The sequence below is a fragment of the Cryptomeria japonica genome, chromosome 9 (assembly GCF_030272615.1).
Source record: "Cryptomeria japonica chromosome 9, Sugi_1.0, whole genome shotgun sequence".
NCBI classification, from domain to species: domain Eukaryota; kingdom Viridiplantae; phylum Streptophyta; class Pinopsida; order Cupressales; family Cupressaceae; genus Cryptomeria; species Cryptomeria japonica.
Genome location: NC_081413.1, coordinates 520,076,261 through 520,103,167, shown reverse-complemented (window position 1 = coordinate 520,103,167; position 26,907 = coordinate 520,076,261). Strand labels below are relative to the sequence as shown.

The 26,907-nt window shown below is 39.1% G+C and overlaps 1 protein-coding gene across 5 annotated transcripts in view; it reads right to left on the bottom strand.

Moving 5' to 3' along the window:
- LOC131066901 (uncharacterized) overlaps positions 1-26,907 on the bottom strand; it is a 401,673-nt gene that overhangs the window by 150,898 nt on the left and 223,868 nt on the right. For 4 of the 5 annotated variants that reach the window (XR_009111744.2, XR_009111745.2, XM_058001780.2 and 1 more), the window contains exons 15-20: positions 10,619-10,726; positions 10,344-10,419; positions 7,745-7,881; positions 7,438-7,597; positions 7,055-7,234; positions 6,782-6,898 (exon numbers count right to left, since the gene is read on the bottom strand). Coding sequence is in view for 3 of the 5 variants with exons in the window: in XM_058001780.2 (XP_057857763.2) it covers positions 6,782-6,898; positions 7,055-7,234; positions 7,438-7,597; positions 7,745-7,881; positions 10,344-10,419; positions 10,619-10,726 (778 nt within the window). In the remaining 2 variants the exon portion in view is untranslated. The remainder of the gene's footprint in view (positions 1-6,781; positions 6,899-7,054; positions 7,235-7,437; positions 7,598-7,744; positions 7,882-10,343; positions 10,420-10,618; positions 10,727-26,907) is intronic. The other variant, XM_058001781.2, reaches the window with a different exon arrangement.

Genomic DNA, 26,907 nt, shown 5'->3' with positions numbered 1-26,907 from the left:
GGACCTTGAAGATAATCCCTGCTTCAAGCATGCGGTCAATTTCGTTATTTACCCTGGCCGCATAATTTTTGTTCATCCTGTATGGCCTCTTCCGTACGGGCATGGCTCCGGGAACCAGAGGGATCCGATGTACACAAAGTTCTTGTGGTACCCCCTTGAGGTCCTTATACGTCCAAGCGAACACATCTTTGTATTCTGTGAAGATTTTGAACGCCGCTGTCTTTAAGACCGGATTCCAGTCATCGCCGACCAGAATATTTTTCTGTTCTGAAGTTTCTCCAAGGTTTGTAACTTGAAGTGCGGATTCCTGGTACCTTATGGGCTTACTTTTGTCAAACTGGTGCGTTGGTGCATCATCCATAGGGGCATCCCCTTCCTTGTATTGTCTGTATTCTGGCAGAAACTCGTTCATGTCAGGTCCTTCAATCCCCAACATATTGCACCCGTACAATAATTCATAGTCTTCCATTTGCCAATGGAAGAGCCCTCTCAAAGAATCCGTCTCATCCTCAGAACAAGCTTGAATTCCTAAGATGCCTTCATCATCTGGTTCCCTGCCATCTTTTCCTTCGTCGATATCGTTGTCTCCGTCGGACTCTGACTCTGACGCCAACTCTTCACTGACCAGTTGAGTTTTGAGGTCAATGGTATACCTTCTGCCAGCCTTTTCCATGGACAACGTGTTCTTCTTCCAATTGTGGTTTGCTTTGGCCGCCACCAACCAGCCTCTGCCGAGGATGGCATCATACCCCTTCTTCTTCAATGGGATGACCACAAAATTCAAGACGAACGGCTGTGTTCCGATCGTCACTGGTTGCGCCATGAGTGTGCCAAGCGGCTTGATGCCGTGTTGGTCTGCTCCCAATAAATTAAAGGTGTACGGCCAGAGAGTAGGTTTACCCAATTTTTTCCATGTTTCCTCTGGCAAGACATTTACTCCCGACCCGCCGTCGACAATTGTGTCGGTCAGGACGGTGCCCAATATACCCATTTCCACCACTGCTGGGTGTCTACCATTATTGATCGTCAAGGTTAATGGGTCTGTCGCTGTCTCGCCAAGGTTGTCCTTGCCATGTATTGGTTGGCCTACTGGGGTTATTATTGCGGATTGCAACAATGTCGCTCGCAAGTGCGGCATACTTTCCAGGAGGTCCTTCATTTTGACGGGTATTTCGACCTGTAACAGTTGGTTTATAATGTTTGTTTCTCCTTTAGAGCGAGAAGTACCCGCAAGCCCCTGTGCATCCTTGCTCGTTGACCTCTCCTTCTCCAATTCCGCTTGTGCCTCCAGTGCCTTTCGTTTTTCCGTGCGGGGATCTGGATAAGTGGCTTCTTTCGTCTTGGACCTTGTTATGGCGAGTGCATCTTCCGTTTCTACATTCAACAGGTTCATGCCAGATTTGGGACAATTGCCATCATCATGGTCCCCCGGACCGCACCACTTGCAAAGTTTTTGTGGTGCTTCCTCCACTGTACAGTCTCTGGCGAAATGCCCCCAGTGATTGCAAGCTCGGCATTGTATCATCGGCCGCCCTTTAGCGTCGTATTGGATTCGGCTTCTATTATTCGTATTGTTATTATTACCTCTTCCTCGCCTGTTGTTTCGATAGCCGCCAGATGAGGCGTTGTTGCTCGCAGGCTGGGACGTGCCGGCTGACGCAGATGGTTCTATAAAGAGAACCTGTTGGTTACGGGTCCTCATATTGTACGGACACTCCTTGGTAAGGTGTCCGGCAATCTGGCAAATGTCACAAAATGCTTTTTTCGGACAAGACCCCTTGGTGTGTCCGTCGGTACGGCAGTCCGTGCACCATAACTCCCCTTCGTCGCCCTTGCTTGTGCTTCCTTTGGTTGCCTTTATCTCTCTCATCATTCGCTCCATATCTTTTTGGAGAGCCCGTACCTTCCGATTAGAGTCGTCATCACTGCTATCACTTTTGTCAGAAGAGGAATCATCCTCCGACGAGGATTTATTTTTCTTCTTCTTGGACGTCTTCTGTTCACTTTCTAAATCCATTGCCCTGTTATAGGCGTCGGAATATGAAGGAGGAGGTACTATCTTCATTTTTCGTCTAAGGGATTTCTTTAGACCTTCCACGAACCACCATTTTTTCAGTCCGTCTGCCGGCTGGTTCTCCATCTTTCCTAGCAGCTCTTTGAGCCGCCGGCTGTAGGTTCGAACAGTCTCGTCCTTTCTCTGTTTCGTGCCGTAGATTTCGGCTACGATCTCATTATCGTCTCTTAGGAGACGAAACTCTGCTTGAAATTCCTTCTTCAAGTCTGCCCATGTGCTAATTTTAGCCTTATCCGTATCCGAAAACCAATCGATGGCTACGCCCCTCAAGGTTGCGGGAAACTGTGTTACCCACTCGTCCTCATCAGTAACACCATTCGCTCCCCAAATTGTTTCACAAGTGCGACAGTGGCGGACAGGGTCTTCTTTCCCATCCCCATGGAACTTTGGAAGTTTTTGTTTTTGTGCCATGTCTTGTCTTTTTACTATTGGTGGCTGTTGTCCTACTCCGGATGGGTCAGATCCTATAAGGGGTGCTTGACCGCCGTGCCCCGGTGTCCCTCCGACACTCCTGGCAGCCCCGGTGTCTTCTCCCTCTTCTGCCTCCTCCCCACTCCTTGGAGTTTTCCTAGCCTCTGGTGTGTGTGGCAAGTCCCTCAAATCCCTCAACTAAGTTTTGGTACACTCTATCCTACGGCGGGTTTCCGCAAGTAACTCCTCCCGACTCCGTGGGTGGCCGCTGGCCTCACCGTCCCCTTCGGAGCGTTCCTCCTCTCTTCGCTTATACCTCTGTCGCCTTTCCGCTTGCTGTTCAAGGATCAAGGCACGTTGGGCTACTGCACGTTCATCTATATATTCTTGCTTATTTTTGTCTTTATTCAGTGTATTGGGCATTAATTCCCAACAACTTTCTATATACTTAATGACATAAAAAGTAGAACACTTTCATTCATTCATAATGTGGAAGACAAGTTTATGCCAACAATATGACATAATTATTACAATAAGTGTTCTTTATTCCGTCCTGTATGGCTCACGGTTCAAATGCCCCTGACCTGGCGCCATCTCGTTCTGCTTCCCGTTCCTCGTGCTGTTGCAAAATTTCTTGGCGTCGCTCCTCCCGGGCAATCTCCTCCAGGCGAGCTTGTTGTGCCAACGATGCTTGTGCTAGCAATCGGGGGAGATGGTTCATCAACCGATTTACCTCCGGACTCACTTCCAACGCTGTCCAGACGGCACTTGGTGGGACTTCTGCCTCCGCCGCCTCTCGTCGAACGTAGGTCTGAATGGCTACTTGGAGTAGAATTGAAAATTCTCTCGTCGCGGTGTCTTCTCCTACATAGAGTTCTGTTTGGGTATCGTCGACTTCTGGGTTTATTTCAGCAACGGGTAGGCCCATTGGGTCTGTGCGCCATCCGTGTCTTCCGTTCCGAGTTCGTCTAGGCAACGGCGCCAAATGTTTACCTCACTGGGTAAACAGGAAGAATACAGAAACTGAACAGCAATGCACAATGCAAATACAAAAGAAGTGCCAGAATAAGCTTGCCATTAATGTCAAGGGATGTTCATATTATAATCTGTCGTCAATATTACATGTCCTCCAACACCCGGAGGTGGTACAATATATGACAGCCGAAGGGGTGCGACACAGCCGTCGCGACTCCAACTACCTACCCGTCGGCTAACTAACTATCAATAATTAACATTACTAAACTATACATTTTTTCCCGATAACAAAGTTGAATTGAAGAACACTTCGAGATGCATGCAAGCTGAGGAAACACCAATTTTTGCTCTTGAGCAGATAGTTTTAGAAGAGTTGATCAAAATTAGAAACTCGTCTGGTGGAGATACAAACAATGGTATTAAATCTGATAAAAATTATGCAATTTGGGAATATGAGCCATCACGGTCAGTCTAAAAAAGTGGATGATGTTGAGTATCAAGAGATATTGTTGGAGATGTAGAGACTTCTTTATGGTGATATAGAAGTGGAGTTGAAACAAAGAGCTTAGGTGGCATTAAGGATAGAAATCCTACCTACCCCACCAATGACAAGTCAATGATTATTGTGTCTAGATTCATTGAGCTTGACTTCAAGATGGAAATAAACATGTAAAAGGCATTAAATGAATGAAATATTACAACCCTTTTTTTCATTAGTCCTTTCCCTAAAAGGACATGTATTCGACAGTGGTCTTATTTTCTCATTGGTCAAAAATGTTTAAGTGGTGGTGGGTATACCTACCCCCACCTTAGGGTTTTATTGTTTAATCTTGCTCATTTATTAGGATCAATTTGGGCCCTGATTTGTAATTGGAAGTCTATTAAAGGCTTGTCTTTTTCATTTGTAAAAGGGGAGATTTTGTGAAATTGTTGACAAAATACTACCAAAATAAATACAAACTCATTGAAGCCTGATGAGAACTTGTGTTGTTCTAAATGTTTTTGATTAGTCGTCAAACAGGTTTTGAAGGGACCTGAAACCCTTTACAAACAGATTTCAGCAGGATTTGGAACCCACAAACAAAAAGCCGCAAGAAGATAGATCATAGACAAACAACAACCACTAACAGAATGCTGCCAAAAGATGGATCTTGATCAAATAGCAGCCAAACAACAGCCAACCAATAACAAAAAAAATTGTTACAACAAGAAGACTATAGCCATAAAAGCAACCAGTTCAAGGATACAACCATCTTGAGCCTAGAATACAATAAGAAAAGCATTAAAGGGAATAACCTTTTAATCGCCACTTTTCCTCGATGTAGAAGCATGAAACCTCCAGCATCCCAAGGCTCCACCTCAATATGACCATTAGAAAAAAAATTAAAGGCATCTCTTGAGCAAAGGGGGGCATTAGCCCCCTTACTGAAAAACACATCTTCTCCTGCAATACCTGTCTCCACCTCAATAGGAAATAGAACCACCTCTATAGGAAGATCAGAAGAAGAACCAACAACTACCTATCGAACATCAAAATAGCCCACCACCTCCCTCTCCACCTCTATAGGAGAGACAAGGGTGAAATCACCACCAAGCAAAAGAATCTACCCACAACAGCACGAGAAGATAAAAGCAAGGATGTCCAAGCCATCCCAAAGCCAGCCAACATGGGGATCAAAAGATATATTGCTCACAAAGTACTCCATCTCAATAGGAATAGCCAAAGTAAGAGCCAAAGGACACCCCCTCATAATCACCACTAACCAAAAACAGAAAACTGAAATTGGGCCAAGAGTAATAATGAACACATTTCAGTCAAAGGGGAAAGCACAAAAACCCCTTCCACAAAAAGGGAGGCAACACCACCCCAACAAAATAAACAAAGAAAAACAAGGGGTGTAATATCTCCCAACCATCCCCTCAAACCGAACACCACAGAAGACAAGGTAAACACAAAAGATAGAAAGAATAGGGTCATACCCTCCAAAACATAGCTCCAGGGATAGACAAGATGGTCCAAAAATGAACAATGAAAGCCATACCCACAACTAGCATCACAGGATTTGGCACACACAACAGAGAGATCCCAATTCAAGGAAAGGGCACAAAAACGAGCCCCAATCACAACCTCTACAAGGCCCAAAAGGGAAGAATCACGCCAAACCCACTGCTGATCAGGGACATCCGAAGTCGAAGCCATAGCAAGATACAAACCGCCATGCTAAAAAGGACATGCAAACACAGGGAACCCTGCTACATCAGTGCCACCAAGAGAAAAACCATGGGACCAAACGGCCCCCAGAAATGGTCAGCACCCTAAAGAAACTTGGGCCCAATCCATCGAGGTAGCCAAACAACCTTCCTCATCGTCTTGATCATCTCCTTCACCCTCTCCATTCTCACCCTTCACAAACAAAACCCTACCTACAAACTTCCTACTCCCACTCATCGTAATGACCCTTCTTCCTTAATATGTGTTGTTTTGAATGTTAGCATGGTTTCCACTTCTCAATATTTAGTTAAAGTTCATTATTTTGATGGTGAAATGCGAATATATTTGATAGATTCCTTGGTTCATACCATTTGTAGTTTGTTGATTGTAAATTACTTTGCATGGTTAGTTTGAACCATATTTTAGCAATAGTTTAATTGTGGATGTTCATTTGGATTGCACCAACATTGGGTATTTTCATGGATGTTTACAATAGGAAAATCTTTTACTACCTTTGAAGATTGCACTCTTTCTATGGCGTTGTAAGCTATCTCTGGTCAAGTAGAAAGTAGGTTTTTAAGAAATTTGTTTATCTAAAGAATTATCCATTAAATCATCGTCCTTAGGAATAGATTAGACTTCTACAACCTTTTCTTTCTTTTGCATTTTATTTGAAATCATTCTTAGAATAAGTTTGAAAGAGCATAAATCATTATTACATAATCTGATGTTATTAAAGGTCTTGAGGTCAAGAATTTGGTAAAGTTTTCCTTAGGAAAGAAATGATAAAAATCTTGATCAATTGTGTAAGTCCTTTTGTGTAAACAGAAATCACATCGTTATTCACTAACTTTATCCCTCGCATCATCAAGACCTGACAATCGGAACCTTAGGGTAACCTTATTTGATCAAATCTTTAGCATTTGAGGTTTCCTTATCCAAGAGAGGATAGAATACTAGGTGTATTTTATTATGTGTTGGAGAGAGTCACAAAACACCCATAAAAAATAACCAGTAATGCACATTCAAAATTCAACAAATATCAAGCCATAATAGTAGATAACAGTCCGGAATGTCTTGAATCAAGAATGCTTCTTTTAGTGGCATACCTCAAAGAAGGCTTTGCTTTCTTCAATTTCTTCTATTACTTCATCTGTAGACTGATTTATTATACTGTACTTCTCTGGATCTATTGCCCGAATACTGATAGCATAGGAAGGGTGTTTCTAATCATCAAAAAAAAAAGCCAAATTTTAATGTGTATTTTGTACGTTACAAACAATATTTGAACGATTATATCGGTGACTACAAGGAGTACATACTACAAAAACTGACACAATTACTGTGCAATGCATAATAAGAAAAACAAAACAAATGGCTACCTCCTGCCCAATGTAGTGTAAAGACTCATCATTTGGTACACCATTGGAACACCTACTTAAATATCCTCTCTGGGTAAGATCGAAAATAACATCATGTAATACAGAACCAAAAAACTTCTCATCATGTTCCACATGAATAGGGTATTCCAAAGCAGCACAAGCTAGATGTTGTTTTACCACCTGTATCATATCACAATCCAAAATTCAAATGAAAGAATTTCCCAATCAAAATGAATGCATAACATAGCTAAGCATAACTCATGCATGACAAATGTGATTTGTCATTTTAGGTGTCCTTTCCAGTATACATTATAATCAATATATGAAGGATCTGGATTCAGGACATCACCAAAACTAATTCAAATTTTGTTTTGAATAATAACCTGTTTATTATAAGCATCCACTTGGCAATGTTCAATTGGTCTTGAGAACAGTTTATTAGGGTATCTCATGAAGTGCTGATCTAGTGGTCCTTCAAATGCCACATAAATAGACAAGGAGGGCTTTTCCCTCCTCCCTGCTCTGCCAGCTTGCTGCCACAAACTGTAATCAAATATACAAGTTGAATTACAAAATAGTTTCAATTGGTATATAAGACGTGAACAAAAAACAACAGAGTTATAATTCACAATTAATAAGATATAATTTCTCTGAGAATTAGCCCCTAAAAAAGCCAGGCAAATTACTAACCTTGCAACACTGCCGGGGAAGCCAAGGTGCAAGGTTGCATCAAGGTTACCCACATCAATTCCAAGCTCTAAAGCATTTGTTGCCGCAACTCCTCGAACGTTTCCTCCAAAGAGATCACTCTCAATCTTTCTCCTGTCCTGTTAATCAAGTGCACTTGTAATTATGTCAAAACAAAACTTTGAAAAACTCCAGAAATGCAAACAGCAACATTCAACCAGTTTTATTTGAATTAATGAATCTTAATATCTAGAGGAAACCAAGCGATATAACTATCCACAGCTTAACTTTCCTTTTTATTTTTCTTTTATCCTTTCATTTTGACTTAGCAGGAGTGTTTGGTGCTAGGAAGAATCCATAGAGCATGGCTAATTTGAAGGGAAATATGTAAGGTGTTTGTTTTATGGTCGACAAATCAATAGCATAACTTGGTGATTTACAAATTAAACAGGTTCCCTTGGCTTTGCCCATATGTTTTGTTACTTCTTGTTTTATAGTTATTAGAACTAATCTGAACAGGCCATATAAATGTTTTAATAAGAAGACTGGGATTGCTAGCGATATGCTCATCTATGGCCATTGGCATTTGCTTGTGGTAAAATTGTCCCTTCCAACTGAGCTATAAGTTCAATCATCCCAAATTGCCCAAGCTAGCTATTGTGATCATTTTACTCACTTTCCAGATTGAGAATTGTGATCATTCTACTGATCCAAGGATGTATACACTTGGCTGTTTTTAGTAATCTTTGAGGATGAAAACCCTTTTGGATTTCCATTTTCGACATGAAGACAAAAACCCTCATTCTCTAGCATTAGCAATTCCATAATGGGAATCGCATGGTAGACTGAATTGGAGATCTGTGTTATTTTCAGGTTTGGCAAAGGGTATTTGCAAGCAAGTCATCATCCACCTTGAGCACCACATTCTGAAGGGCCTACACGATCATCCATTGGCAGGTTTATTGTTGTTGTTGTGTAATGTCCCCTTTTTGTAGCCTTTCAAGTATCTTTAAGAACTCCAACTTTCTTGGAGAGTGCCAGTCTTTTTGAGAAAGGAATTCTAACAATGGTAGTGACTGTAGGAAATCAAGATGAGTCCAATGATACTTTCCGGATGCAATTTCGACTTTCTAGCTCTCCAAACTTCTTGAAGAAGTTTGCTATTTTTGGAAAGCATCAATTTTCATTAAGTTCACTATCCTGAAAGGATGAGGTTATTTTTGTGTGATCAAAATTCATATTTGGATCATTTTAGTATTTTCCTCAACTTGGTGGTTGTGTAGAAATATAATTATTTTTAATTATAAAGTGACTCAGATAGTTCAAAAGTAAGTTAAAAGTATAGTCACTTTACTAGGAGATATAATATGTTTTTTTTTTTTAATGCTGAGTATATTCAGCCTCTATGAGGCACAAAAACAAACAGAAATTTTGTAATTCTTTAATATGGTGCACTCCTCTATACTGCCTTGCATATTTTGAAAACGTCAATACTTGCAACACTTCGCAATGGGCCATGCCTATATAGATCATTGCACTCTTATCATTTTGAAAATTTGTCATATCTTTATGAAGCATATATTGTTATGTAGCACAGCAATTTCTGTTTCTGAAAAACCTGTTCTCCCTCTTATGAGAGTGTACCAATATATATAAATAGCAATTTTAACTTCGCAAATTTAATGTTTGCTCCCTCTCACGCATATGCCTATGTATTGACTCTTGAGACACCATTTTTTACTTGAAAACACTACATCTCCCTTTTACCAGGTCCACTCCTACGTATTGAACAACATTCTTAATTTTTGATATTTCATGTATCCCTTCAAATTTTCATGCCTTAATGAATTTTTTCTTTACTCCACCATCTGAGCTCCAATCTTCACATCGCCTAATGCATTGGAAAGCTTGTTTCATTGGCTCTACATAGACACTGACTAGAAACAACAAAAACAACATAGATAACCATGACAAGGGTTGAAATAGGACCCACCATTGGAGAAATGACAACATTTTAGCTTGAAATGTGACACGATACTAAAATATTCATGCGGGTACAACATAAGTAACTCATGAAGTCTTTCACAGTCATCATGCAGTATAAATTTGCCCATCCTCAATTGAAACACATCTACATATTCATGTTGGAATATCATGTATATTTTATTTGCCTTTGTCCAATTGTTATCTGTAGACAACTTTTTTTCTCATCACAAAATGGCGAGTTTTAACTAGGACCATGGGAGCCCTCGCTTGCAAAGAATAGCTCCAAGAAATATTTGGGTGATTGATCTAAATTTAGTAAAGCGGAAGAATAAAATTCTTACCAAGGAAACAGAGTTATTCATAATACAAAAATAATATTGTCATGAGTAGCACTATCATAAATTAGATAGCATAATGAGGCATTGTAAAAGTGGGACTAATGATGAATTTGTTTAGATGGTCTCTATAAAAATACTAGAACGAAAGGGAAAAGTATTAAAATCTGTGCATAGTCTACTTCAAATCTCTATGCTAACAGAGTTGTGCTCAGAAAAGATTAATCAAAAAGATTTAGATAACTCATAGTACCAAAGTAAAATGTTATAATATTAGACACCTGAACAGTGTAGCCAGCTCGATACACACAGATTGAATTGACTAAATGTGGTGCAGTCTCCCTTAGAATCTCATGCCTATCACAAAAGCAAGGTCCAAAATTAATTCTAGTGAAAAATATCCTCCTTGATATAGCAGATCTTTTGATGTATGAGAAAAAGTACATTTCGGCATTCTTCTCTAGAAATGACCAAAAAGGAGCATTTTAACCATTCTTCACTAGAAATGAACATTTAGCTTGAAAGTCTTGGCAACGATGACAACTTCGAAACATACGTGTAGTTGAGGACAAGCTCACTGAGTTTACGAGTATTGCAGAAGGCTATGCAGCGCAATCCATGCTGAACCAATTCAGCAAAGATGAAAGAAGCCTCCATAATAGCACTACAAAATTCATGCCACAAGTATGTTAGTATCAAGCAATCCAACTCTTTCCAGCACTCCACTCATTTGTGAAATAAAAGAATTTCAAGACACAAAAGGAAAGCATATTTTAGGCCTTCTAGTCATTGATACTGTTAGAGACACTACCATAAAAGTAAAAATGTTGATCTTGAATACAAGATAATAAGAAAAAAGGAAAAAAAACATACAAATTATACAAAAGCACATATTCAGGAAAACATCACTGTAATAATGCCATTGTCGAAGGTATTCCAAAATCACTATAATAAAGGACATAAAATCAGCCAAACCTTAACTAAAAAAACGGTCACCATGAAAAGTCCCTATTACAAAGAAAGGGAAGTGTTAAATATTACTAGGAAAGGTGGACAAAAACAAGTGCAAGATACGGGTATTTTGTCAGGAACACCATTTCTCCAACTATGGGTATAGGCAAACCAGAAGATATCAGGACAAAAGTAAAAGTTAAATGAACCTACATTTCAGAAATATAAATAAATTACTATAGAATGCCTAAGAAACTTCAAAAGGCATAGAATACATGGAAATTAACATTTTAAAGTACACAGATTATGAGTCAAATACAGTAGAGATTAATCATAGTGCCAATTTAATTATCAGAACATAAACTAGAGTCTCAAATCAGAAGACTAAGGTAGTATGAGGTCTACTTACTGAAATGTATACAAATAGCCAAGCAAAACAAAGAATGTGATATAAATTCAATATATTTTCATATTTTATCAAATAGATCAAGCTCAACCCTGCACCCGATATGAGTCTGTCTCCAAGTTCTCCTCAAAATGCAATCCAGAATCCAATAATCTAGAAAAACAAGATTAGTAATTTAATTGTGATTAATTGCCATATTGAATGGCTATCTGATATGAATTGGATCACAAAATTCTACAGTTCTCTAGCACATTTCTTAACACCACATAAATGTAATGTCCACTTCTTTGACCCAAGTGTTTGACTTTGGATAGGACCCTTTAGCCTATTTTATTCCCATAGGCTAACTCAAGAGTTTGGAGGGGGAATAATTTAATTGATTAAATTTAAGTTATCTTAAATTCTTATTTCACGAGCAACCTTGGTGTAATTAATGAATTTTATTAAAAGTGACCATTTAAATTTAAAGTGACTTTTCAAAAGCCCAAAAGTGAATTAAAAATTAACAGCGGTTACTCTATGAGATAGAAAGTAAAAATTTTCTCGAAAGTTAAAAAGGTAAATAAAAAGGAGCTACAAAAGAAAATTTCATATCTTTTGGTCATTTTCATTTCTTATTGTGAAGTTTGGATTTTGTGTTCAGTTTGAAACCCTATAAAGAAAATCCTAAGGGTATTCATCTTTAAAGAAGAAACTCTTCCTAGTCAACTGGGTTGAATTCAAGAAAAATTCACATTTGTCCTTAACAACTGAGGAATTACAAGTGGAAACGAAATGTTTCATATTTTCTTCCGGATTCAGAGAGTTTGGCAGTTATGAATGTATTGAGGGTTTGCAGGAAAGCAATAAATTTATGAGTAATGTTCATCTATGTATGGAGCTTAATCTATAGCAACTTATCTTCTTTCATATTCTTCCATTCTAATTGCCAACTTCAGAGATTGCCAAATTTCATCCCTGATTGCCACTTTATGAAAGTCAAGTTGTCTTTGGGTTATATATTTTATTGGCTATCACAACGCTTGGCCGCCAGCTATGAGCATTATTTTCCTTGCCACCTCCTTTAAGACTCTCCAAATACAATAACTAAGTGAATAGAGGCAGGCATAATAAGGGTTGAGGGTTTGAAGGAGGGACGTGGTGAGACTTTGGACTGCCACTGAAAAAGAAAGAAAGTCATTACTAATCGCTGTCATTTAATGTGCTTCTGTGTATAGCTTGGATGAGGATGTGGAAAGTTGATAAGGCAGAAACAAAGTTCCAGCATTTATAAAAAAATGTCGACCACTCCCAAGTTGTATCACTGATAGTTCCAAGGTTGTTTAAAGCATTAAAAAAGAGTTTCTGCAGTCTATGCTACCTGTAGAAGGATGTGTGTCAGCAGGAGATATTAATAGAATGGTTAATTCATTGTCTACCTGCTGATATGCATCTCATTCGTCTGGGTATTTATTTCCTTGTTTCTAATCACATAGTGTGTGTTTGACATAATGGATGTTAACAGCTGGTTAGTAAATGTAAAGATCAAATTGTTATGGGAGCTTCAATATAGAATTCTTGTGAACTGTTTATTATATGCTCCTGTATTTTATATATGATCAGCACATTCTTCATTAGAATCTATATCATTTGAAATATGAAATGCAGCAGTTGACATGTTTAATTAAGTTCAGAAATGTTAAACCATCCTTTTTCTGCCAAGTTTTGATAAAACGCCTGTGAATTGAAAAAGGAAACTTGCATGAGTATTTTTTTTTAAATTGCAGTAGACACTTCAAAAAATTGTACTCTATTAAAAAGCTAGAAATAAATTGCAACTTCTTGAATAAATTATTCATGAATAAACTGGTTTTTTATTTTGTATATAAACACAACTTTATATCAATTTACATCATTTTCACACAGAAGATTTCCGATGCATAAGGGCAGTCCAACAATTCAAAATTGAATTTGAAAAGTTGTGCATAATTTATGGAAAGCCATTAATCATGATTGTTAAGTTCTAATCGATGCTCTTAGGCCCAGATGCTTCCATCCTTTTAACAGGTTGGAGCTTGGTTAAAACTTAAAAGCAATTAAATTATGAAGAATGGTATGAGGCATGAAGGTCCTTGTGGCCTCAAAGGCCTTAACTGCCACCCCAAACCTTGCTCTGGTTCTGGAAAGCAACAAATATATATTTTGGGGTGTGCCAAATGGAAAAGCAAGGATTTTTTCCCTTTATTTGGCTTGAAATAACAATAACAGCATTTTTCCCCTACTTTTATGAATTTTTCAACCTTTTTTAGTATCCTGATTTTTTCCTCAGTTTTTCCCAAATTAAACCCCAATTAATTGAATTCCACTAATATTTTGGGTTTGCTGAGTCAATCCTCACTATGAGTAATGCTACTATGCGCTAGATACCCATTATTCTTAGCTTTGTTTCATCTAGAGGTAATCAAACTAGAAGTAAAACACTAGAACCTTATACTCAACATCTCATCATCCACAATTGGGACATCTTCTCCACTAGGTGGAATTTGCTCCATTTTATTGAAGGACCTTCCTCATGCCGTGGGGAGACAAAAGTTGAAGTGTACTATGAGCATACATTGAATCCTCTCGATTCTTTGGCCTAAGTTAGTCCCTTTTCAATGAATGAATGAAATTATAAGTACTCCAATTCTTCTTACATGCTAAATAACCATCTACTTGTGAGAGTAACTGATTATAAAATGATTAACATTTTAGGTTCTTCACTGCCATGGTCATACCACCACTATATCAGGCCTTTCCTTATAGGCCTATGTCTACTACAATATCTAATAAATTAAACATATAAATTAATAATAAACATGACAATGCATACCATATATAGGAGTAAAATATGTCTTTATTCGCTCATGAAATTATTACAGAATAAGACCAAAGATGATCAACCAAAGATAAGAGTTGATCTGACTAGATCATACTACACTCCTTGACGATACACTATATTTAAAAGACCCAACAATTGCCAAGAGGAACACAACCGTCAACCAACCAACGTTTACAAATCCCTAATGCTTATAACTACCTAAAGCCGACAATTAATACCTAGTCGAATAACCAATATTATTGGAACATAATCAGAGACATTGTCCACTGACTACATCATCCCCTCCCCCCCAAAAGAAAAAGTTGCCTTCCAAACAAAAAGAAAACATCAAGTAATATACGAGAAGACTAATGTCAATATTATAGACGATGATTTGTACTAGTCACACTCAAACTTAAACTATACTTGGAAAATCAAATGAGTGCGATGGGGGACAAGAGACAGCACCCCCATCGAGGTCAAGAAGCAGTGCCGCTCGCAGGGTCCCAAAAAGCAATGCCGACAAAGCCCAAAAATAGAGATTTTGTAGTGTTTAGCCAATGGATGTCGACGAAGGAAAAAAATTCGCTACAAAAATGGGTTGATGGCTATTGTATAAAGAACCAAAGTGCTAGTAGTACGTAGGAAGAGTGCACTACTCTCCAAATGAAATTCCTAACTTGCTTGTACGACTAGATGCTGAAATGAAAGGATGCCAATATTGTTCATTGTGTGAATGAACATCTACCAAGTCATGCATTGCTACAATGAGAAGCTTGCCAAACTTGTCATACAACCTAGGGTTGTGCAATAAAAGGGTCTAGCCGTATGCTATAACAAATAACTAAAGTAGGTCGTACAAGAGAGGGTTGTATGCAGATGAGTGAAAGACTAGATGGTTCACATGCAAAGTCTCCTACAACGATAGAAGATAGCCATACATAGAAGACAAAACGCAACGACCATACATCCACAACAAAGAATGGGATTCATATGATGGAAAGAAGGAATTGATATCGTACACTCCTTTTTGGTCATATGATGAAGGATAAGAAAGGTTGTTGTACGAGTACTAGGAGTCATACAATAAAAAGAAGGAATTGGTATCATACACTCTGTTGACGTGGCTAAAATCGCAGAACTACGACTCTCTTCGATCAACGCAGAATAGAATGCTAAGTATCCTATCCTCTCTTGAGATAAGGAAATCCCTAATGCTGTTTTAAATTGATCAATGGGGGATGACATCAAGGTTTCGATTGTCAGGTCTTGACTGCAGGATAGCTCAACAGTTGATGTGTTTTGCTGGAAACACAAAGGGGACTTATGGTTAGACAGAATTGGTTTCGCACTAGTTCCCTAAAATCTTATAGTTTGATTTCATCTGATTTACCTTTAACATGATGCTGCTTTAGCTTGACTTGCAGGTTTAAAAAAGGGGGAAAAAAGGGGATAAGGATAGAGAGTAATAAGAACAGCTAGCTAATTTAACTAAGACAACATATTGAGACACATACACGGAAATCTTAAAATAACCAGAAATTACTTTGCCAGCAAACAAGCACAACTAGGTAAAAACCAGTGCAATCATCTAGGAACTTTAAATTTTCAAATTGTTGAATACAAATGCTGGACTTTCACACCCATTCATTCAAATTTAACAACCAGTTATTTCTTAATGGTATGAACCAAGATTTCCATCAAATATATATCTAAACAAACTGTCTGAAAAATAAATACATTTGCAGAAATTTTTAAAAAGGGTGGAGAAGAGGACCATGCACTCACAGTAAAATGACACAGCCTTAACATCCATTAAAATCTGTATAAATTTTTCTAGAGCTTTTGCAGCAATCTTTACCTTTCTACCTCCAATAAAGGAGAAACCAACTCCTTTATATAGAGTTTCAAAATGGATGAATGGCCAAGATTAAACTTAAACAAGTGGGCCAGATTCATCCCTTAAAACAAGGCTGCCCATACCCATAAATGGAAAGCAAAATATCAACACCAACCATAAAGTAACAAATAACTTCCAACTACCAAACATAAAGCTACTCCAAAAAGTGCACTTGCACGGAGCTCAAAAAATTTACAATGACTTTGGTAGTTGAAAGAAACTTTATATTTGAAAAAGTGCACTTGAAATTTGAAAGAAACAGATATTTTCAGGAAAGCACTTTTTCTTTCCTAGAGGTAGACTCTTTTTCCACAAATTCGACCTCATCGCGCAAGTACTCTCCCCAAATATCTCGATCCGATGCACGTTCTACCCGAACGTAGTCCTGGAATCTTAGGCACAACTCAAACAGTTTAGTTGCAGGAGGTATAGGAGGATTAAACATTTTATACTGAATACCCTCTAGGAGGCTACCTACATTCTCCAGCTCTTCTCTCCAGTATAATTTATGATCCTCAAAACACAATATATCTACCTGTAGCCCACTAGCAAATTCCAGGCCCTCCATGGAGTAGGTGACTTTGGTTTTCAGCCTGTCCTCCCACTGTGGTTGTACCTCATTATCTATCATACTACTCTTCCAGCCAGGGACCATTGATCTGAGGATCTTTTCACCAAGATCCTTCACGTTTGACAAAACGTCATCGCACTTATCTTGCATTTTGTTGATATTATCCTTCATGTCGCTCTTCATGTTGAGAATCCAATACCATTCTTTGAAGGTATTGACATTATAGGGATCTAGGATAATATGCAATGTGGGGATCTGAGTGTAGCTCCAAAATAGAGCCCTTATGACGGGCAATGCCTTGGCAATTGCCTCATGAGCGTTATAACATTCTTTCCTCAGCTTACACATTTTGATAAGAGTGGATTCCCTATAGAGAGGTATTTCTCGCACATCTTTGAAGATGTGCTCTCCCTTTTCCTTAATGCTCTGAATCCATTCCCTGACAGCCTTGGTGGTACCACTCACTCCGTCAAATTCAGCTATAGTCTTTTGTGCTAACGCCAATGGGGGAACATGGGATTCAGTGGCATGCTACAACGGTCTCAACAGGCAATCTATGTACCCTTCAACTTGCTCAGCACGAGCCCGGTACATATCTCTTTCAACAGTCATATTCTGCATGGAATCCTTGAATTCTTCCCTCTCCTGCTCTTTGGTTGCTCGCCCTATGGGGATGGTCATGACGTTGTAATCAGCCATTGCAATCTGATCTACCGGTTTGTCTACTGGTGCGATAGCAATATGAATCATGCGGTTCCTTTGCTCGTCTTGGGTAATCCTGGAGTAAGTCTTCGGCCTTTTCCTGCCTTTGGATTTTATTTCTCCTATTTGAGAGAAGATATCCTCTAGGTTAATTGGTGACTTGACAGCCGCTTTCCGCTGTGCACGAGCAATTAACGAGTCCTGAGGGATGGTCTGTCCCGATGTAATTACCAGATCCTCACTTTGTTCTTCGGAGGCCTCAGCTGACTCTCTGCCTATCTGTAATTGATCAGGCATAGGAGGAATGGGAGCAGTATCCAATCTCTTACTCACGGTTCAGTTCTCCCCCACCTCACTAAGTAGCTGTTGGGTATCCTCTTGTAATGGATGCTCTTCAGTTCTACTGGGTTCTTGAGTCTCATCCCCTTTCTGTTCTCCCTCGACCGTGGTGTAATCTTTGTTGCCGCTATTTGGCTACAACTCATGCCTGCTCTCTTGCGTGAGCTCATGTTTACCAATCCCTTGATCAGGGGCAATCTCTCCCTCCTCAACCTGATTTCCAGGTTCATCCAAGCCAATGATTCTCACCTATGCCTCTTGCTCATTTTGTGTTTGAGGATTATTTGCCTCGAATGCAACAGGATCATTTTGTGAAGGTGGACTGGGTATGTAATCGAGTTCAACCACATCATCCTCCGAACTGGGGTCGCTGGATGACAAAGTAACCTCTGGCCTCCTGATTGGGATCTTTTCTCTCCTTGTTCTTTTTGATGTTCGAGTCCCTCTATTGGCCCTTGCTTTCTTTCTCTTCTTTTCAGGTTTCTCAACCTCTTCCTTTGGCGCACTTGAGGTTCCTTCGTCCTCTAAATATTGGGAATTGAGACTACCCATTAAATTGTATGTGAATTGGGTCCCTTAATGGGTCAGTCTCTCAATTTGTTGGGATAACCAGTTATTTGTGTACCTTCTTGGAGCTTCCATGATTGCCTCAAAATCTGCGATTGGGTTTTGAGTCCAATCAATGGCTGGCGAGAGGTCTTTGACTGCTTCAAATTCTCGGACTTGCAAGCAATTTCCATAGTCTGTCACTTGATCTAGGACCTGGCGATAGTCATAAAGCCACATTTGCTGAACACTCAACCTAGAATATTCCCGCCGACGGACCTTAAAGTCATCAGAACAATCGCTCCAATAGTCCTTTATCGATGCCTTGGCCTTGTAATGCTTGTCGTAGGCCCTCTTTGCCAGTTTATCATGATCAAAGCATTTCCTAGGGAAATGTTCCTGTAAGCAATAGGATGCTAATTCAGCAAATGACTCTTCAACTTGCACAGAATTTTTGACGTGCGCATCAAGAGTACCCAAAATCATGGGGAAGGTGAACCCGGATTGCTTTTTGTCTCTGAGTAAGCTGCCTGTTGGGTGTGCCTACCTTGCTACCTCCATGAGGACTACTATGTCCAATGGATAGCGCGAAAGCTGCAATGGTGTTCCCTCAAAGCCTGCTATTTTGATGTAGGTGAACCTGGGGAACTAGATGAACCATGCATTGTATTTTCGGATCAGGGTGATAGCCTGTTTTGACAACCTTATATGCAATCCTCCTTGCATTAATCTAACCAGGCGAATTGTAAAACCATCATTAACACGCTCGTACAAACCAATTCCGTATGCGATGTTATTGTTTTCTCTTTGGACAATGTCATAGTAATGCAACTGAGGGTAGCAGTCGTACACCTTCACCTGATTTGGCCAGTTCCCAACCTCACCTTTCTTAATTAATCCCGTCAGCGACTAGTGTCGAGCAAACATGTAGACCAAGTAGGAAGTCATGGCAAAGTACTTTTTTTCTTCAAGCTTAACCAGTTGTGTATGAATATTGTCATTGATGATTTGACCCCAATCGAACTTAGACTTCCCAACGAAGACTTGCTCCGTGAAGTAGAACACCCATTCCTCAAAGAGATTGGATTGAGGAAGTCCCACGACCTGGATGAGTAAGGTAACCATATCACCATACTCTTTGTGAAAATCGCTTTTGAGGGTCTTTTTACTGATTCTAGTGCTTAGGGGTCTTCTCCCCTTGAACCATTCTTCATTTATCAATGTTTTGCACTTAGCAAGATTCATGTCATAAACAGTGTTCCACGAGCGTTGGGGACGGGGGGACACGGGGACGCGTTTCCGAGACGGGGGGGACCAAGGGCCTAAGTTTAGGGACGGCGGGAGGATGGCGGCGGGGGGGTGGTGCTGATATAGTTATACATATACATATAGTACTTGAAAAACTAGTTTTGAAAAGATGTATGACAGTAGTACAGTATAAGAATTACATTTCAAATGAGACTATAGGAAATTTGAAATACTAAATCTAAATACCAAGATTTCTTCAATGCTAATTGTGTTGTTATATGGAGCCTGATCAGACTTGGAGGTTAAATTTTCCCTACTTCTATCGGCGCGGTTTCCCCCTATATTTTTCAATGGGGGTTTGGGGGCAACACCCTGAAGTTGCAGTCAAGGGGCATCGCCCCTTGCGCGGGGTCAAGGGGCAGCGCCCCATGAGGCCAAAAATACTTTTATTATTTTCTAAAGGCGTCGGGTGTTATTTTTCTACTGGCCCACGTCCAATAAGGATTACCCCTTAACCCCCAAAAAAGTCACTTTTTTTTTATATTTTAATTTTAACCATTGCATATTGGGGGCGACGAGTTCGAGAGACGTTTGCACATCTCTCGAAGGACAGGGAGACACCCAGACGTCTCCCAAGGAGACGTCTCCACATCTCCCTGGGAGACGCGGAGAGGGCGATTGGATGGCGGTGGCCGGACAGCGGGGGACGTTGCGTCCCCGTCCCCCCGTCCTAGAGACGTCCCCCTCAGGGAGACGTAGACAAAAAGGGGAGGGACGCGTCCCCGTGGAACACTAGTCATAAACAACCTGAGCCTTATCGATAGTTGTGGCAATGGGATCATCGGGAAATGGGATATCAAATGCTTCCCCAAGGGCTTCAGGGGTGGAGTCAGCTGGTACCATCCCCTTCAACACCACTAATATGGTTTCCGACTGATAATGTTTAGCAGCCTCAACCACTAATTAATAATTCTGCACGGCCGGGGGGGAACTAGCTGCCTGAGCAATACCACTCTCCATCTGTCTGGGCTTGCCATAGGCATTCGGAGAGTACACTCTATTCCTGAAATCCTGAATATCAATATGGCCTAGGTCCGTGTCTCCGATGTTTTTCGACACACTCTGGACCTTCAACTCCCCAACTCCTCCCTGGTACTGGGACTTCAGTTTTTCAACCTTGCGGGGCATGTCAGCTTTGGAAATTCGAGATGTTCCAGTTGCGCTAGGTGCCTTTCAGGACTCAGCTGCCGATTTAGGTATCTATCCTACACAATCGGACACGGATTACGAGACGAGATTAAGGTAACAAAAATAGGTTAGCAAAACCAGAAGACGGCGTTAGCATTAAGATTGACGATCAACGAGGTAATTGAAATTTGATAATATTCCTAAAACACGACATTTAAACAATTTAAATCTGATCGTCTAGAAGCTAAATGCAATTTGAAGCTGAAAGTCAAGTTGGTTTGGTTACCTACTGTTCTTGGAGTGAATTTTGAAATGTTACTCCTGATTGTTAATGGCGGAAAATTATGAATGCTCTGGCTTGCGACTCAACGTTTAAATGTTTTGATAATTGAAAGCTGATTGTTTCGAAAATGAACTTGGAAAAGAGTGCTTTGGAAAATGATTGATTGATTCCAAAGGTTTAAGTTTAAATTTTCACAATTCATTCTGCAAGTCCATCTTAAGTAAAAGAAATATGATCATTTCAACCATGTGAAAGACGAATTTATCTTACCTTGCAGCAATATGATATGTTGTTGACCAAAAATAGTTGAAATTCGGTGATAGAGGGAGAACCTCTTGGGCTCGACTCTTTAACCTACACCCTATTTCCTTTGCATGAACTTAACTCCTTTACGATTTTCGGCTTTGAAAGCAATAATGCAAACCTTGAATCCATTACTCCAAAATGCAAACTTATTATTTTCGGCTTAGAAGAGGGTTTGAGCGATTTAAAACTTAGAATGATTTGATGTGCTTGAAAATACGGCAAAATGAAGATTAAATGGCGATTTAGGACTTACCTCCCTTTTCGGCCTCTCCTTGCTTGCGGTTTCCTTAGTCGCGTTGCACGAATTCGGACTCCAATAGCGAATTTCAAAATGTTGGAAACCAGCTTTGTGATTTTCGGCTTATATGAGGGCTTTGCGTGATTTCAAACTTTCTACCAATTTCGGGTGATGAGTGGATTTTGTACGATTTTGGACTCTCTTCGGCCTGTGGAGCTATTTTGCAAGATTGAAAGCTTAAAGATTTTCCACCTAACACACTATTCGCACGAGCTTAGACTTTGAATGCTTTCAGCAGAATTCTATTGCACTATTTTCCTCTCTTCTTTCAATTTCGGCCTTCTGGACCAAAGCGCAAGATGTTAGAAGATTTCATCCTAAGGGGAAATTCACGATTTTAAACAATATTGCGATTTGCAGAGATTTGCAAATTTTCAATAGCTTGGAATGATCTTCACATGATCATGAAGACTTGAAAACCTTCGACCAAGTGAGAGTTCTTTGTGATTTGAATGATTCCTCAAGATTTTTGGCAAAAAGAGTCTATCGCGCGACTTGGTGACTTTAAAGATTTTTAGGGTAAATGAAAGGGTATGCACCGTGCTTTTATAACGACGACTTCTTTTCGTTTTCGGCAAAATAGAGGCATTTGGGAGTCATTGCATGAACTTCAATGTTTCGGCTTTTTAACATGCTTTAAGAGTTTTAATTATTTTTTTCGGCCTCTTAAGACGTTTTGTGAGTCAATGGACTCTTTACCATTTGAATTCATTTTGTATGTTTTCGACATTTTTTACTCGGAAGGTCACCTTGTACGATTTTAGATTCTTTCCTTTAAGTTTTCGGCGAGTTAAATGACTTTGTGAGTTTTGTAGAACCTCACATTTCGGCTTATGAAGCCAATTTGTGAGCCTATGTATATTTGAATCATCGTTTTGAGGTATTTTGCGAGCGTTGAGTGATTTCGGCTTATTGAGTCAATTTGTGCAATTTTAATTTTAGGTCAAAATCCCCCTTCATGACAATTTCGGGCCATAAGAAATTTTTGTACGATTTTCGCCCTAGTTGATTTGAATTTCAGGCTTCCTATCTCGACATTTGAAATTTTGTGAGTTTTGATGTTTTAAAATTTCGAGTGTCAAGGCTGTCATGCAAGATTTCGGGTCTTTTTAGTTCACCATAAACCTCCCAATTTCGGGCTAAAAGTCCAAAATGCACAATCTTGGAGCACTTTAATACACCCTTGATAAATTTCGGCCTAAAAGACCAAAATGCGTGATTCCCTTTGTTTGAAATTCGGTCGGTTAGCCCCTTTTGCGATTTTAGTTGTTTCTGGCAATTTCAGAGTAAGACAACACTTTTCACGATTTTAACATTTTCGGCCTAAAAGGCCACTTTGCGAGATTTTAACATTTTCAGCCTGAAAGGACACTTTTCGCGATTTTAACATTTTCGGCCTAAAAGGCCACTTTGCGAGATTTTGATGTTAATGTCCTTTTTGGGTTAAAGAGTCGCTTTGCGAGATGTTGCACATTCGGCCTAAAACGACAATTTTCAAACTCAAGCAAGTTTTACATATTTTCTCACGTTCTGGCCTTATAGACCGATTTTCAAGCTTTAGGCTATTTTCAGCCTTTCTTACGTTCTGGTCTTTCAAGCCGAATTTGAAAACCACTATGCTCATTCACCCTTTTCTCAATTTGCAATCAAAATTGCGGTCAACCTCCAAGGCGAATTTCCTTTCTCCTTAATACCTCGAATTCATAATTGTTGCATCTTCTCTGCAAATTACCGGAACTCCCTACTCAGGACCTGAGCAAGGACGAGACGAGAAAACATCGAAAGGGGGACCCTATCGACGACAGGGAGTGTGTGCAAGGCATAACACACTCCTTTTTGGTCATACGATGAAGGATAAGAAATGTTGTTGTACAAATATTGACCTCTACTATAGTATGATCTAGTAGTTTGAAACTGTGTCCTGCGTCCAAGATCACAAGTGAAAGTCACCATACAAGCGTATATGCTAGAGGTCATATGATGTAGTGAAGAGGGTGTCGTACCACTAAAAATTTCACTCTACAACACGTTACTTTTGATGGTACAATCAACCAAATGGAAGTCGTACATTGGAAGTAAGGGGTCGTACGATGCAATTTTGGTATTGCGCCTTGTTTGCAAAGTGTGGTCGTACTTTGTTCTCCTCTGGCTGATTTCTGAGTAATAAAATGTTCAAAGACAAGTGCAATTCCCTTATAGCATTCATTTTATTTTTTATTTGGCCTTTGGCCTTCACAATAATTCCCTTGCTTGGCTTTTATTCTCCTATTTCATTTTCTTGACCTCTAATTTCTTTCAATCACCTTAATAAATTTTCCTTTTGATTTAGTATTCCTCAACCTTAATATTTTAATACCTCTTTTTTTTAAATTTCGCACTGGCCGACTTCATATTTCCCCTTTTTAATTTTTTAATTTTTTCCAACTCCATTATTTTTTGCTTTTCTTTCCATTTTCCATGCTTTTTTGTTTCTTTTTCTGTAATTTTTTTATGAAGTTGATTTCTCTTGACAATTATTTGTATGCTCTACACTAAATATTCTATGTTAGGTGTGTTGTCCATAATTTTACATGTTTTCATCATTTTCTCTTCACCGAGAGTCTTCGATACTAGGTTCAGTAGTTTGAGGCTAGAACCAAGGTGGGGTTCAATTAAGGTCCAGGTTCGGTACAATACGACCATAGATTCATCTTGAATTCAGCAAAGTTTGGGCATCTTCCTCTCTCTTCTTCCTCCATATATCTTCCTCATCCTGCAATTGAACAAGTGTCTTTCACAATTATTAATCAAAGAACTTCACTTATATTTGTTTTAAGTTGCCTTTCTTTCACAATTATTAATATTATAATATATTTTTATTTATATTATTATATATTAATAAGATTTTAAATTGAATTTTTGAACATATTTTATTATTTATTTTGTTTTGTGTTTAACTTTATCAAATATTCAAACATATTAGTATATTCATATTATTTTATTATTCATTTTAAACTTATCACTTATAATTTAAAAGATGTATATGTGTGTCTGTGTATAGCTGTACTCGTACGTGTATCCAAGGGAAAACAAAATTGTCAAACCGCCATATTCAAACCTGTATCTGTATCAACACTCATACCCAAATCAGCAACTTGGCCAAGAATTGTCGCTTTAAGAAAATTACATCATGATGAAAATGCCTCATAGTCCTCCATTTACCAATGAAATAGATCACAAAAACAATTTCTTTCATCTTCCGAGCATGACTATAACTCCAAAATCCCTTCATCGTTTGATTCCATCCGACCTTGAAGTGTTAGTATTACTTTCATTCATACATGGTGATTAATGCAAAATGTGTTTTCTCTTTAGGTTTGATGCATAGGTGAAGCAAGGAATGAGAAAGTGTATGGAGTTTAGAAAGACGAATTTCATAACATGAAAGAGGACGAAGGAAACATAATCTCTAAGATGGGCAACATCAAGATTTGCACTAGCTCAAGATGTTCAACTCCAAGGAATAAAGTGTATGGAACATGGAAACAGGACTTTACAATGACAGAGATCAAGTCAAGCAAAGAAGGGGATTGCTCTACATGAAGGACTCGATAACACGTGGGGATACAACATGGAGAAAAATACAAGAAGAAGCTCAAGGATATCCAAGGATGAAGTTGGGATGCTAGTTCAAAGATCAAGATATCCAAAGATGTTGATAGAAAGGGGTTACCCCATGCAATGAGGATTCAACAACATGAAGAGCATTATAAGATGAAAGATTGCCTTACAACTACAACAAGAGGAATCAAGGTTCAAGTTCTAGAAAAGATCAAGATACAACTTGAAGGACAACATATCAAGATCAACAATTTCAAGAGGAATGGAATGGTTAATCAAGGAAGAGGACTTACACTACATCAAGACATTCAAAAACGTCACAAAGAAAACTCTACATCGACCTTTGGAAATCCAAGATCAAAGGAAGGATCCATATTTCACAATGCAACAACAACATGGCGGATTGCTATACAACATGGAAAAGATCTACAACTACTACAAAGGGATCAAGAAATCAAAGACATGTTCCATATTCCAAGTAGACGTCAAGATGAACATGATCAAGATATTGCAACATGACAAGGTTGAGGATATCAAATTCAAGGATAGTGATCACAAGGTGGATTCCCAAACAAAAGTGAAAGATGATCGAGGAGGAAAGACAGTTTCAGAAGAGTTAATCAAAATTGGAAACTTGATCACCAAGATGATGCAATTTGGGAATATGAACCATCACAATCAGTCAAAAATATCAAATAATGTTGAGTAACATGAGATGTCTATGCTGAGGTGGCACCCAATCATCATCAACCAGTTCAATGATTCCAAGTCAACATGTCTAGGCGCATTGAACCTAACTTATCCAAGGAGCAAGTGACATGTGGCACTACGTCAAATACTATTCAATTTACCTAACCTTGTTTCTTGTTGGTCCCTCACATAAAAGGACGTGTATTTAAAGCAGCGTAATTTTCTCATTGGTCAATGAGGTGTTGGTTGTAACTAACCCTAATTAGGGTTTCATGGAATTATCTCAGCCTTTGATTTCAAATCAATGTGGGCCCTTCATTGTAATTCAAGAACTCTATATAAGGCTCAATCTTCTCATTTGAAAAGGTTAATAGTTAATACTCGAAGAATAGTTGATAGTTAGTAGTAGAGTAGGAGGAGGGAGCTAGAGATTGTTTCCAAGACTTGTTGAAATCAATACATAACTTTCATTGAAGCTATGGTGGATCTTTGTGTTGTGTTTCTATATTTTGCATGGTTTCTTGTTACTTCTCAAAGTTAGTTGAAGTTCATTGATTGTAATGGAGAAATGTGATGATATTTGATTAAATTTTGGTTCATGCCATTTGGAATTTGTTGATTGCAAATTGCAATGTATGGTTAGTCTGAATGTCATGAGCCAATCCCGACTCAATGATACCTAATTGGAGATTGTCTCACAACAGTGAGACTTTACGATTTCCGAATCATTGATCGTCCACATCATGCCCATGATCACTCCTGAACAAGCCCAACTCATTATGCGTCAAACACATCTATAACAAGGAGCACAATTTCAATATCGCCCCTCTCTCTCCTTATGAACAGAAGCCTTCCTGTTAGCAGGAACAATCAAGCATTTAAATTCACAGAGTGATTATTGGCAGACAAATCAAGGCGATTAAGTGTGAAGAGGTGTGATGAGAACAAATAAAACATGGCTCTCCCCCATCAATTGTG